General features: G+C 45.1%; 1 protein-coding gene across 3 annotated transcripts in view; it reads right to left on the reverse strand.

Annotated features, from left to right (window-relative positions):
• The window catches only part of mindy1 (MINDY lysine 48 deubiquitinase 1), a 60,816-nt gene that overhangs the window by 12,909 nt on the left and 34,466 nt on the right, over nt 1-13,441 (reverse strand). For all 3 annotated transcript variants that reach the window (XM_083645771.1, XM_083645772.1, XM_083645770.1), the window contains exons 10-11: nt 4,068-4,170; nt 647-789 (exon numbers count right to left, since the gene is read on the reverse strand). In XM_083645771.1, coding sequence (XP_083501897.1) covers nt 647-789; nt 4,068-4,170 — 246 coding nt within the window. The remainder of the gene's footprint in view (nt 1-646; nt 790-4,067; nt 4,171-13,441) is intronic.

Genomic DNA, 13,441 nt, shown 5'->3' on the forward strand with positions numbered 1-13,441 from the left:
CTGATTTGGTCAGAGCAGGTCACATATGATGAGTATGAAAAATTGACCTTTTGGAGCTGAAAATCGGTGGCCATCTTGGATTTGAAAAAAATAAGTCAAATAATCAAAACATCAATTATGAATTATTTGACCCAGAAAGTCTCAGAAAACCTGTACTTTGCTGCATTGTAGGCCTAACCATTGAAAAGGCCGACATAGCCGATTGTAGCCATTTTTGATTTAGGGCTGCCAAAAAAGTTGCCCGCATTTTCCGGAAAGGCGCAGGGGCTAAATTTGTTTATTAACCTTCATAGATGACAAATCCACTGAGAAACAAACCTTTGCTCTCCACGGTTGACCCAACTATCTCTGTGGTCATAAATGTTTGGTTTCATAGCAAGATCATTAATATTGGACATTTCTACAAAAGGTTGCCCCAAAATAGTATTTCCGGGCTAGAAATGGTGGCCATCTGGCAAAAGATGTTGATTTTTGAGTGGCTAATAGGGTTTTATCAAATGAGCAAGGAGTATTTGTGGCAATTTTTGTGCTTCTTTCCACTTGTGAACGATTTTATATTAAACGGCATTTAATCTGCTCCACTATATTGCCATTATCATGATATCACAATATGAATGGTTGACGATATGACGGGGCGGAGCCTCACCTGGTGTTTGATCATGGTGCTGAAGTGGTTGTTCCTGAAGAAGACAGACAGCTCTCCCTCGCGCGCCGTGACGCTCAGCTCACACAGGCCGTGGTACGACAGCTGGCTGGCCGTGGCCTCCAGGAACTGCTCGGCTACCAGGCCTACACACCAGAGATGGGAAAAGTACACACATTCTTTACTTTTTCCCACATAGGCGTTTTAGGGTGAGTCAGTCAGTCATTCATAATGTGAAGGGAAGCTCATTTCTGTCATGGCGAGGAATTCTTGGCAGGAAGATCCTTTCACCTTGTTTGTCCCTACAGAACTCTCACATTCAACCACCTTGTCCATCATCTGCACCACCTGTTTGCCTTTTTGTGATCATCCATTACACATAGCTTTTTACACCCTTCTAAATGCGTTCTTTTGCGGTGCGTTGATACAAGCAATTGTCACAAAATCCAAATGCAGCATCATGTTATGGTCATTGACTTGTTATTTTATTTTATTATTCTCAGATCACCATCACCATTTAAAAATTCGAATTGCATTGCTTTCATAGTCAACACAACTCATTCCCCGCCAGGGTTTCCGACCATTTTCAGTGATTTTCCGGGACCAACAGAATAACTTATTCTATGACTATGTAAAACACAGAATTAGGATGGATATTTTGAATCAATTTCCATAATGGAAATTCAGGAAAATTAACGATACATTTTTTTAACAAAATACCTATGTGCGAAGCGCTATGAAGCGCTTTTCAATCCGCCTGGTAATGGTGCTCCGTGAGGGAAGCTCATACGCTGGCTCAATCACATTGATCAGGTGTTGAAAACCGTTGCCCTCAACGATATGTATGGGCAGCATATCCGTCTCGATGAGGTTGCAGACGGCCTGGGTGATCTTTTCTGCACGCCAGCTGAGGACGAGGTGCCTTCCTCGTTAACCAGGCTCGGCTGTACGCTGTTCAAGTGGTGAATCATTGGCGTCTTAGCCGTGTTGTACTTATAAACGGCATCACAGTTCTTGGAATGAACAATGTCGTCTTTTAACTCATTGAATGCCATGGACGTCCTTCGACGTCCAATTAAATAGTGACGTAGAGTGCCACGGACGTCCTTCGACGTCCAATGCGTTTTTTGACGGTGGGACGTCGATCAAAGCCTTCCGCAGCTCCTGTACAACTATAGTAGCTATTGGAGGTCTATAACCTATTTTACAGAACCCTTAGGTGGCGACAGTGCTCTCCAGATTACAGAAATGTCAGGAATACACAGCCTGAATTAGCCTTGATGAAAGAGAACCCGCTCATGCTGCAATCCAGAGCCATGTAGATTGTTCTGGCTGCAACTGACGGTGCGTGCGAACACAGTCAATCCGCGCACACAACTGAGTCCTTCTGCCTCTGTCTGTCTGTCAGCATAGTTTCTCCACATGATTAGCCGCTAGAAAAGCAGCAGCGCGACACTGAAAAGCCAAACCTTTCACTGCAGTCCGCGTGTGGCTTCTCCATGTTGCGCTGCCTGGGAGGCGGCGCTTCCCAGGCTTCCTAGAGACGCTTGGTGCGAGGCTGTGTGTTACTAGTGTGGGGAGGAGTTTTCAGCTGAGGGGGGGGAGGGGGGGAGGGGGGGTGGGGCACGCAGGGCAGGACACAACTACACCACATCACTACATCAGAAAATATTACCGTATCTAGAGTCAGTGAATGTGCTTGAAATGCTGCATTTCACAAAAGGCTGAATATCTCAGCTTATAATTTGAAATGCCTGAAAACGCTGAAAACAACCTATCTTCTCCGGCTCATAACTAAAGAACGGAAAATGGTATCAATAAACTTTTTTTTGCTGATGATACAATAGAGTCTCCTTGTTCTTTTTGCGTGTTCGGTGTTTACATAGTAATATCACACAATATTCTGTGGGCCTCGAGAAATCACTGAAAACGCTCTGAAAACTCTGGCACTGGGAGCGTCCGTTCTCCAAAAGTGGCTGGCACTCAATGAGTTAACTCGAAATGGTCCCACACAAAACTTCGCTGAACTACCCAGACGCACCTCGGCTGAGTAGTTCAGAGGTAGATTCCCTGCCTATGAACACGAGGGTCGCAGGTTGGAGCCCCCATGTTAACTCGGGCTTGGTCAGACGTTCCTACACACACAATTGGCCGTGTCTGCGGGTGGGAAGCCGGTGGGGTATGAGTCCTGGTCGCTGCACTAGCGCCTTCTCTGGTCAGTCTGTTCAGGGGAGGGGAACTGGGGGGAATAGCGTGATCTTCCCACGCACTAAATCCTGCCGGTGAAACTCCTCGCTGTCAGGTGAAAAGATGCCGCTGGTGACTGCACATGTATCAGACGAAGCATGTGGTAGTCTACAACTCTACCCCAGATTGGGAGAGGGGGTGGAGCAACGACTGGGTTAGCAGGGGGAATTGAAGTACAATTGGGTGCCAAAGTCACGACTTGGTCAAACCAAGCGATTCAGCTATTATAATCAGGGGAGACCATAGAACTTTGAAATGTTATACGGTCTCTCCTGATCCAAATGAATTGCGGATGAAATCCCTTCCCAACCCAGAAGAGGGCGTCACTTTGGCTCTCTATTGGGGAGAAAATGGGATAGGGTTGGCACGATGGACGATGGCATCGACCATCGTGATGGGCCGACCCCCCATCGACCTCTGAGCCTTCTACATCGGATCATCGCGATTAATTATCTGTTCGAATTAAAATTGTGCAGTTTTAATAATAAAAAAGGCCAAGTCCACTTACCGTGTGGGCGTCATTAAACAAGCGCACCCAGTTCAGTTCAGAGAAGCCTCCCCTCCCCCTCCTCCTCTGCTCTACTGCTTCTCTGAACTGAGTGCGATTGTTTAATGTCACGGGGGCGTCCCCCGCGCTTGAGAAGTTGGTTGTGTTGTTGTGAAAACTTTTTAAGACAAAGAAGAAACTTCACGGTCTTTCCTGTTTTCAACCCAAAGTGAGTACAAGTCTTCAACTGTGAATTTAAAGACCTTATTTGAAGCATCGCGCCAAAAACCCATTCAAAAATCCCACAGGCAGAAACAGTGAAGAACCCGGAAGTCCGGGACTTCCACGTTCCGACTACAAAAATACGTCATCCCTGCGGTACTCTATTGCAGCGGCGTAGCCAAATGGCATTACAGCACCACAGCGACTTAATAAAGAATGAATTATTCCCCCCCACCCCCGTCAATGACGATGCCATTGTCCATCACGATAGTTCACGATGGTTATTTGATTGACATTGCATACCCCTAAAATGGGAAGGAAAAGAAAGAAAGAAAAAAGAAAGAACTTGTGTGTGTGTGTGTGTGTGTGTGTGTGTTCGTTTGTGTATATGTTTGTGCATCTGTTCGTGTATGTGTGTGTGCATTCGTGTGTGTGTTCATGTGTTGGTGTGTGTGCGTGGGTGTGTACCTTCACTGACTCGGCTGCTGTCTGCAGAGTGTTTGTAGTCGATGATTTTCTCCACAAGCTGGTTATAACTCAGCTTCCCCACTGCACGCACCATCTCCGGACTCTGGAAACACACACACACACGCAAGATGCGTGGATGAGCTTTTATGCCACCCTAATCCACGTGTATGCATGAAACATCCACCCGCCATAAATCTTTTTTATATTTTATTATTATTATTAATAATTATTAATTATTATTATTATCATTATTTTTATATTTATAACTGCAGCCCGCGCATCACTAACACACACACACACACGTTATGCGCTCCATCAAATTAGTGTCATGCTGGCGTGTTTGTGTACAATACAGCCTTGCCAAGGCTTGGCTTTTGTTCTGTGTAAAGATTATTATGAAATTTCAACATTAAATCTAGTTTTGAAGCTCATAAAGGTGACAAGCAAATGTACAAAAAATAAAGAATAATATGCCAGACAATATGGACTACAAACAAGGTCATGAAAATAATTAAAAAAGCATCCTGATCATGTGATCAAATTGTCCCAGTTTTTATGACTGACTTTTGTGACTGTTGAGCTTTATGCACCCTCAGTCTTTCAGAGGCTAGCAGGCTAGAGTGAAGATACTGCTATCTACACTATAATGGCAGCAGGGTCTGTCCATCGCGTATCTCGAGAACCATTGGTCTGATCGACTTGAAACTCGGGGAGTGCGCTTAGCAGGGGTGGACTGAGTGCAGAGCACTGTTCTTGTGCAATTTGTACGTGAAAAATCATCAATTTATTAATCAATTTGTGTTCAATTCTGCCCCACCCGGGTGAACAACGAAACAAACGCTCCCTCAGCCACTGCTCTGGAGGTGGGCGGAGTAAGCAGGGCTCAGCACTCTCTATGTGCTCTCACATGGCACACACACATACACAGACACTGGACAGCAGTATGTAGGTGCGCACCAGAGCATGTGAGCGGAGTGGAGTGTGGAGCGAGCGGGGGGATTTTCGCTTGAGCGGTGAGCAGGGACCAGAGCGGTACCGGAGCGAAAGTTGGAGCGGCACCGATCACCCGCTCAGTCCCGCTCCAGTTTCGATCACAACATGTTCGAACCAGAATGCATCGGTGCGTGGCCATGTGCACGCCCACTATTTTCTTGCCAGCTGCTGTGAGACAAGAAGGAAGAGAAACAAACATGCAGCCGACTCTGCTGAGCTCATGTTATTTGTAGTGAGCAATGCCCATTGCCCAGGTGTTTGAACGCAAATTAAAACACCCTGGCCTTTTTATCTTTTTTATTCTTTTGAGCGGAGTGGAGCGGTGAGTGCGAGCTGGTGAAATCTGTATGGAGCAGGGAGCGGTCTGAAGCGGAGCGGCCGTGAGCGAGGAGCGGTAATTATCACCGCTCCACTCCGCTCACATGCTCTGGTGCGCACATAAAAAAATGATCTCTCTCTTACATCAAAACCCCCACTAATACACATTTTTTTGTTAACCAGGAAAGCAGCAGCAGCAGCATCACATTTTAAACTTTTAGATCGCACTCTCAAACCCGTTCACTTTCTCTGCAGCTGTGGGCTCTCTTCGGCCTCCCTTCTCCCTTATTCTCACACGCATTAGTCAAAAATTTAAATAAATGTTTACCTTACAACAAGGGTTTTATTTTGAAAGAGCTAAAGCGGATGACCTACTTACATTCTGACTGACTTCACTGGTTCAGTAAGTGCTGCACCAGTAATGGTTGCCTCCGTGGATGTCCTCCTCGACCAGTAACGTCAACGTTCGGCGAGTTTAAACAGCCATAAAGTGCAGTCATTACAGAAATAGACTCAATAACACCATGTAAACAAGTAAACAACCGGCTAACGTTGCGGCGAGCAATATTTTTTCCCAGGATCATGAAGGCATGACCCTTCACCATCCTGGGAAAAAAAGATTATCGCTTACGGCGATAACCTGGACTTAACGTTGAGTGCAGGCAGGCTAAGTCCCTCTATAAACCATAATATCTGTGTCGTTTCACATTTGATTGAAAAATGCTTCCACCTGATTAATTCTTTTTTGATATTGACTGATGCCCTGTTCGATCATGTATCAAGGTGTAGTTAGTTAGCTAATCTAGCTCTATTTTGGACCAAAGAGGCTATGCAGCTCAGAGTCCTGCACCGGGGAGCAAAAAAACGCGGGGTGCGGGTAAAAAATACACTTCTGTAAATTACTGGGTCCGGTAAAAATGAACTTAATGTGGGCAGGTACAACGTAGGAGCCATATGTTTTTCTGTTGCACTCAGACTGAATTCTCAGTATTTACGGTAATCTGGAGCAGGGGGTGTGTCTGGCAGCTGGTCTGAGTGAGATGCAGGCAGAGGGAAGAGACGAATAGTTTCTAACGCACGTTTTCCGCTTTGTTTACTTAACCGGCATCATTTCATGTATGCACACCGTGCATTGTGTGATGCTATGGACTGCAAAAAACATTCACCTCTCCCGCCCCTCCCTGCTCCTTCTCTCCTCTCCCCCCCCTCTTCTACCTGGCCCCTCCCCCCTCCTTCTATGTCTCCCTGCCTACCTCCCTTTTATTATCTGTTCCCTCTCCCTCATTTCTCATGTCCCTCTTATCTGTTCTTTATTTTATTGTCAGCGTCTTTGGGTCCTTGAAAAGCGCTTTATAAATCTAATGAATTATTATTATTATTATTATTATTATTATTATTCAGAACTCAGCTGTGGGGTCAAGGTGATTGGTTGGAGACAATACGAGTCGGACAGATACTGTAGTAGGCCAACGTTCGCCTCCACTACAACCATACACACTGGCTGTTTTCATAGCAACAGGCAACAACATGGATACCATGAAAGTGGATACCATGAAAGTGGAGAGGTTGAACGTTGTAAAAGTGGATTTACGTTACTGTAACAGCGATCATAAAGGCAGTATGGATTATACCGGACATATTGGAAATAGCTGGTAAGTCACTTTGCTTGTTGCACAACACTGTCTGTAGTGTCTGTCTGATAGCAGAGCTAGTCAGCTAGCAGCTACTAAAAGCTAATTAATGTACATCAGCTGCCAGCAGAGTCTCGGCCAGAAAGACTGCTATTCGCCTCCCGTGTGAAACGGTGGCAGTTTCGTTAGGGTCACTACAAAATGTTTGCACTGCAGATTAACGGTTATTATTATTATTATATGCGGTTCCGGGTCGGGGCGCGGGTCTCATGTCTGCAGGGCGGGGTGGGTTGCGGTACCGAGTGGTGTGGGGTGCGGGGTACCGGGGCGGGGTCGGTATTGCCATGATCTGTTTGGAGACCATATAATAAGGAAACAAACTAGGGCTGTCAAACAATAAATTGTCTTAATCGCGATTAATCGCATCTTTGTATCACGTGTTTAAAATGCCATTATTTTGCATTTCAAAGCATTTTAAATTCAATATTAATAATTCTTATTCAGTGTGTTGTTAATGCAAATAAATGTACTTTGTGATCTTGAATTCTAGATTTATTTTCAATTTAATAGAAGTGCAATGTAGACCAGGCCCGATTTTAGCCTGCTACATTAGGGGGCAACTTTGGCAGTAGGTTGCCAGAGGTTGTAGGTTCGGGGATGGGGATTAAGTTGCATTATATTCTAACGAGTTAAGTGTAATGGGTACACCAAATTGTTCCAGTAGGAGTTGGGCCACATACTTGTGACAGGTTGACAGATATGGGAAGATGTCATTATAATGTTTATGTTTACTATGGGGGACCAACAACTTTTTATTTTATTTACCTTATTGCACTGACAGATAATTTTATAATTTTACTAGTTTCAAATATTTGGGTTTTCAGGATAATATAACTTGTGACAGAACATACATTTTGGTTTATTTGGTAAAAGTGGAACTGTATTCCTTCTGGTTTTCTTCATTGTTCATAGTCTATAATACTGCAATTAACTTGTGTTTACTTTTGCTACTAAACCAACATCAGGACATCCAAGCAAGTTCTGACAGAGAGCAATGCCATTGGACCGCATTGGACAAATACATTTGCATATTTCTCCCAGCATGCATTGTCCCTTCCAAACTTTTGACAAGAAAGTAACCACATTAACTCATTCACCGCCAAAGACGTCTTTGACGTGTTATCAGGAATAGCCATCCACGCCAAAGACGTGTTTGACATGTTTTTGTTTTTATTAGTGCAGCGCGTAGTTCAAACACTTCCCCAGCCTGTGACATGTTATCAGGTCCCTAGCCACAAAGACAAGCCGACAGCACGTTATCAAACACATACCGCAGCTGTTGTTTTGAAATGAGCAGGAGGAAAAACAGAGAAACGCGCTTCCTTGTGAAGTTGTGCAGAGAGGAGAAACGCCATTGAAACGCCCCTCGGCGCGCTGCACGAGCTGATCGGCTTGTTGCAGGGCAGCGGACATCGATCGTTCGCGGTAGTCAAACCCGTGACCAACATGATCGATCCTGGTCCCTCGACCCCGTTCCTGTGTCCCAGCCCGAAAGAGACGAGACGGAGTCACAACTGTGTGAGTTGGAGGAGAACAGCAGCCTCGCCACAGAAATGGCTTTCACACAGAGTGAAGCAGCACGGCCACTTTCCTGTCGAGGGCGAGGAAGACTGGACTGACTCCAATGCGACAGGACCCGGATGATCTCGCGGTAAGGAGTGTGTGTGTGTGTGTGTGTGTGTGTGTGTGTGTGTGTGTGTGTGTGTGAGAGAGACTACACTGATCTCTGCATTCTATTCTATGATCACACTCACTCACACTGAGTAAACTGTATTGTTGAATGTAAAAAAGGCACTTCATGTATATATATATATATATATATATATATATATATATTTTCATTTGTGTCATAACGAATAATATTTACATGTCTGATGTCAATACAGTTCAAAATAAAAGAATTGAGAGCGAGTTCTGCCTGAGATTGTGTGATTTACAAAAAATGCCATTTTCTGCAATTTATCTTCTCAGAGAGACCTTTTTGGTGAAAACAGGGTGTATATATAAATGGCTATAAGTAGAGTACAGAACATGCTAAAAGCTCACTTTTTTTCCCTGGTGAACCCAGAGACGTACATCTTCATTTTGAGGTATTGCAAATCACTTTGGTGCTAATAGATAATTTACTGTGGGTCTTGAAAGATGACCAACAATTATGAAAATCTTTGGCCTGTGCTAAATATTGGCAGTCCTAAACTGGCCATGAATGAGTTAACACATTGACTGCCAGCCGTTTTTTTCTTGCTGTAGGTAGCTTCTGCCAAGCCGTTTTTTGAGGATTGTGGCTCATTTTACAAGAGCCGAGGATTATTTTCTGCTTGGAGTTTGTGAACATACAATATCTCAAAAGTACTAATAGAATGTGTACTTTCTCTGTCTAAAAGAGTTAGTTTGTAGAGTTAGTAGTTATGTAAGCATTAGCAGTTGAATACAGCATGGTTTTAGCGTCAGAAAAAATATTCAGAGATAAACGGCTTTTTGTGAAATTCGATAGAAATGTCACTTTAACCATTCATTTTTGGCTCTCTCTCTCTCTCTCTCTCTCGCTCTCTCTCTCTCTCTCTCTCTCTCCCTTCCTCTCGCTCTCCCTCCCTCTCTCTCTCTCCCTCCCTCTCGCTCTCCCTCCCTCTCTCTCTCTCTCCCTCCCTCTCGGGAGGGAGACGCACTAGGTTTAATCCTAGTGAGAGGGGGAGAGGGAGAGAGAGAGAGAGAGAGGGAGGGAGGGAGAGAGAGAGAGCGAGAGAGAGAGGGAGAGAGCGAGAGGGAGAGTTGCTTCAACTCCTCCCTCCGTGGGCGTTCTTCTTGGCTGCAGCGGCCGTCACAGTCTCAGTGCTTTTGCTGCTGTCCTGTGCCTGTCTGCACGGCCGCTGTTTGAGGAAGTCGGCATGGACTCGCTCGCTTCTTGGAGTTTTGGTTGAGAGAAGCTTTTGCGATTCTGGTCATATTTATGCTGCGTGTTTCAAAGTGTGTTCCACCTGTAATGTATTATGTAAATTTGCAATCCCGCATCGCCAGCAATCAGCGCGAAAACGAGAGCGTTTTCCCCCCATCCATTTTCATGAGAATGGCTGGGGTGAGAATGGCGTGACAAGTTAAAAAAATGCTTGCCTTCCTCTAGCCAGGAGAGCACTGTTGCCACTTAGTGGGTCGGTGGAATGGGTTGTAAACGTTCGGTGGCTCCAATAATTATATAAGAGATGTAAAAGGGTTAGATGCACATCCCACGGTCAAAAAAAAAAAAATCATTTTTTTGACGAGTCAAGTCGTCGCTGGCAGTGAACAGCTGGATTGTGTTTGACGACTACACTCGTCGTTGGCAGTTAACACTTTCAGTGCCACGGCCCTTGGGCAAAAGGTTGCTTGCTGTGCCACATAGGCCGCAATGCATTTTAAAACAGTCATATAATTTTTTTAATAATTACTATGTAAACACTGAACACGCACAAATAACGATGAGACTCTCTTCTATCACCTGCAAAAAAAAGTTTATTGATCCCATTTTCCGTTCTTTAGTTATGAGCCGGAGAAGATAGCTTGATTGAACGAAAAACATACCTTTTTTTCTACGAGCTGAGATAATGAGCCTTTTGTGAAATTAAACATTTCAAGCACATCTCTGACTCTGAAGCTAATTTTCTGATGTCTGGGTCTGTCTGGGTGAAGTGTATGCTGCTCTGCTGCTCTCCGTGCTCCCCCCCCCCCCCCCCCCCCCTCAACTGCACACGCCTCCTGGGTGTGTCTTATGTGTCTGGTGGCTCTCAGTCTCTGCTGAGTTTGCTGCGCACACACAGTGAATGGTGCGCGACATTCAGCTTTTTGGTTCCGCGTGTGTTTGTCACGGGCTGGCATGCTTCCAGTTCGGAATAATAATGCTGATTATGTGAATGTGCTGTTGCAGCGTACATGGAAGTGCTCAGTTGTGACAGCGGATGCTGCTGCTGGGGGCACAGCTGGCGTTGTGCTCGTTTATGGAGGCACGTCGATGCATACGGACGGATGCGATGCGATTTCCTCCTTTTGCCCAGTGACTTTTTCTGTGTGTTTGGCTCCTTTTTCTCTGATCAGGAGAGTGCTGTCGCCACCTAATGGGTTTGTAAAATAGGTTATCGACCTCCAATAGCTACAATATTGTTAGAGGCGACGTAAGAAGCTTAGATCGACACCCCCCCGTCAAAAAAACAATTTGGAGTTATGACGCCATTTGGCGTCGCTGGCACTGTACGGTAAATTTCTAATGACGCCATATGGCGTCGCTGGCACTGAACGTGTTAAGGTGTTAAGTAAGTGGTGGGTAGAAATAATCATTAGCCTATTCTTAGTTAAACATGCAGTTTTGGAACATTCAATAAAGACAAATAAAAAATAGACTACGACTCGACACCCTAAGTCAGTGACACTCAACTTGCGGCCCGCGGGCCACATGTGGCCAACGATGGAATAGACCCTTTTCATGGGGGCCATTTTGTGTCGAAAAAGCAGGATAAACACAGGTGCAAGTAAAACACTAATGAGGGTTTCCAACTTCCAATCATGGAAGATGGAAACCCTCATTAGTGTTTTGCTTGCACCTGTGTTTATTCTGCCTTTTCGACACAAAATGGCCCCCATGAAAAGGGTCTATTGCAAAAAAATCCATTCCAGTGCACCTGAACGCAACATGCAAGATACCCGCTGAATAAGTGTCCAAATGTCTATGTCATTCTGGCCAGTACTCCACTTCTGTTAATAGCATTTCAGTCTGGAATATGGATTATCTTTCAATAATCTATGATTTAGCTGCTAAATTGTCAAATGTATTATTTAAATTGCTTGCTACCCATGCAGGCACTGACTTAACCTAACTATCCGGTGTGCACAACATTGTCAGACTAAACTCTGGCTGACACCCCAAAAACCTACAACCTACAACAACCTACAGAAAAATGCATATTGTTTGTTTATTAACTCATTGAGTGCCAGCCACTTTTGGAGAACGGACGCTCCCAGTGCCAGAGTTTCAGAGCGTTTTCAGTGATTTCTCGAGGCCCACAGAATATTGTGTGATATTACTATGTAAACACCGAACACGCCCAAAGAACGATGAGACTTTCTTCTATGATCAGCAAAAAAAAGTTTATTGATATCATTTTCCGTTCTTTAGTTATCAGCCGGAGAAGATAGGTGGATTTCAGCAAAAACACACGTTTCAATTTAGAAGCTGAGATAATTAGCCTTTTGTGAAATGAAGCATTTCAAGCACATCACTGACTCTGAAGCTAATATTTTCTGATATAGTGACACCTCAAAAATAATTTCCTTCAATAAAACAGTGAAAACAAAGGAATTTTGTTTGGCCAAATAATATTTTTTAGCTGCAACCAGCAGCGCTGGCCCCTGCGTGCGCAGACCCTACACCTTCTCGCTGGTCTTGATTTACTGCTGGTGGGCATCAGATATTCTAGCTTGTTTGCCTGTCTCTGTCCATCAAGCCTGCTGTCTGGGTCTGTGTTTACTGTCAATGGTTGTATGCTGCCCTGCGTGCCCCACCCCCCTCCTCCTCCTCCGTGGGAGTGTCTCTGGTGGCTCTGCTACGTTTGCTCTGCGTTTGCTCTGCACTGAAAAGTGCGCTGCACCCCGCTTTTTCACAGCGTGTCGCCGGCTCCCAGCTGAGAATAATGTAACTTTTCAGAAAGACGCTGGTGTCGGCAACTACCGTAAATTCCGGACTATAAGGCGCACCGGTCTATAAGCCGCACCTTCAAAGGTGACTATTTTTTTCTTATATAAGCCGCACCGGACTATAAGCCGCGGGTGTTTTAATGGTATTTTTTGTTTTTTTTACAGTGCACACAGTGTCCGCGGTGTGGTGAAAAGAGGGCAAGAGAGGAAATTAAAACAGAAGTGGATTTATAGTTAGAAAGAGTGCTAAAGAAGAGAGAATTCCGTTTTTTATTTTTTTATTTTAGTTACTCACAGTACTATTGACCAGTCCAACTCAAAAGATATTCGGCAGTTTCACTTTGAGCTCTTGTTCCGCCGCTGTCCATCAATGGTTATGACGAGTCTCGCTGGGTACAGTACGCCAAAGCGATATCCATTGACTTTAACCTTTTCGATGATGCTGTTGTATGTTGCGCGTTTCTGTTGCACCAACGCGGAGAGGTCCTGCCGGACGAAAAAGCGCGTACCCTCCCAGGTGAGGGGCTTCTTCCCCGCAGCCTGGAGGATGAGTTGACGGTCGGGCCAGCGGAGTAGGCAGATGAAGATGGCCCTCGGTGGCAGGCCGGGGTCTGGACGTGGCCGAGGCGCCCGGTGTGCCCTGTCCACCTCTGGTGGTTTCTCGCCTTCCTTCAGGTCCAGGATGTAACACAGGATTTTGCCACGAAAGCGTCC

Source organism: Poromitra crassiceps, assembly GCF_964638095.1.
Source record: "Poromitra crassiceps genome assembly, chromosome: 11".
In the NCBI taxonomy this organism is placed as follows: Eukaryota; Metazoa; Chordata; class Actinopteri; order Beryciformes; family Melamphaidae; genus Poromitra; species Poromitra crassiceps.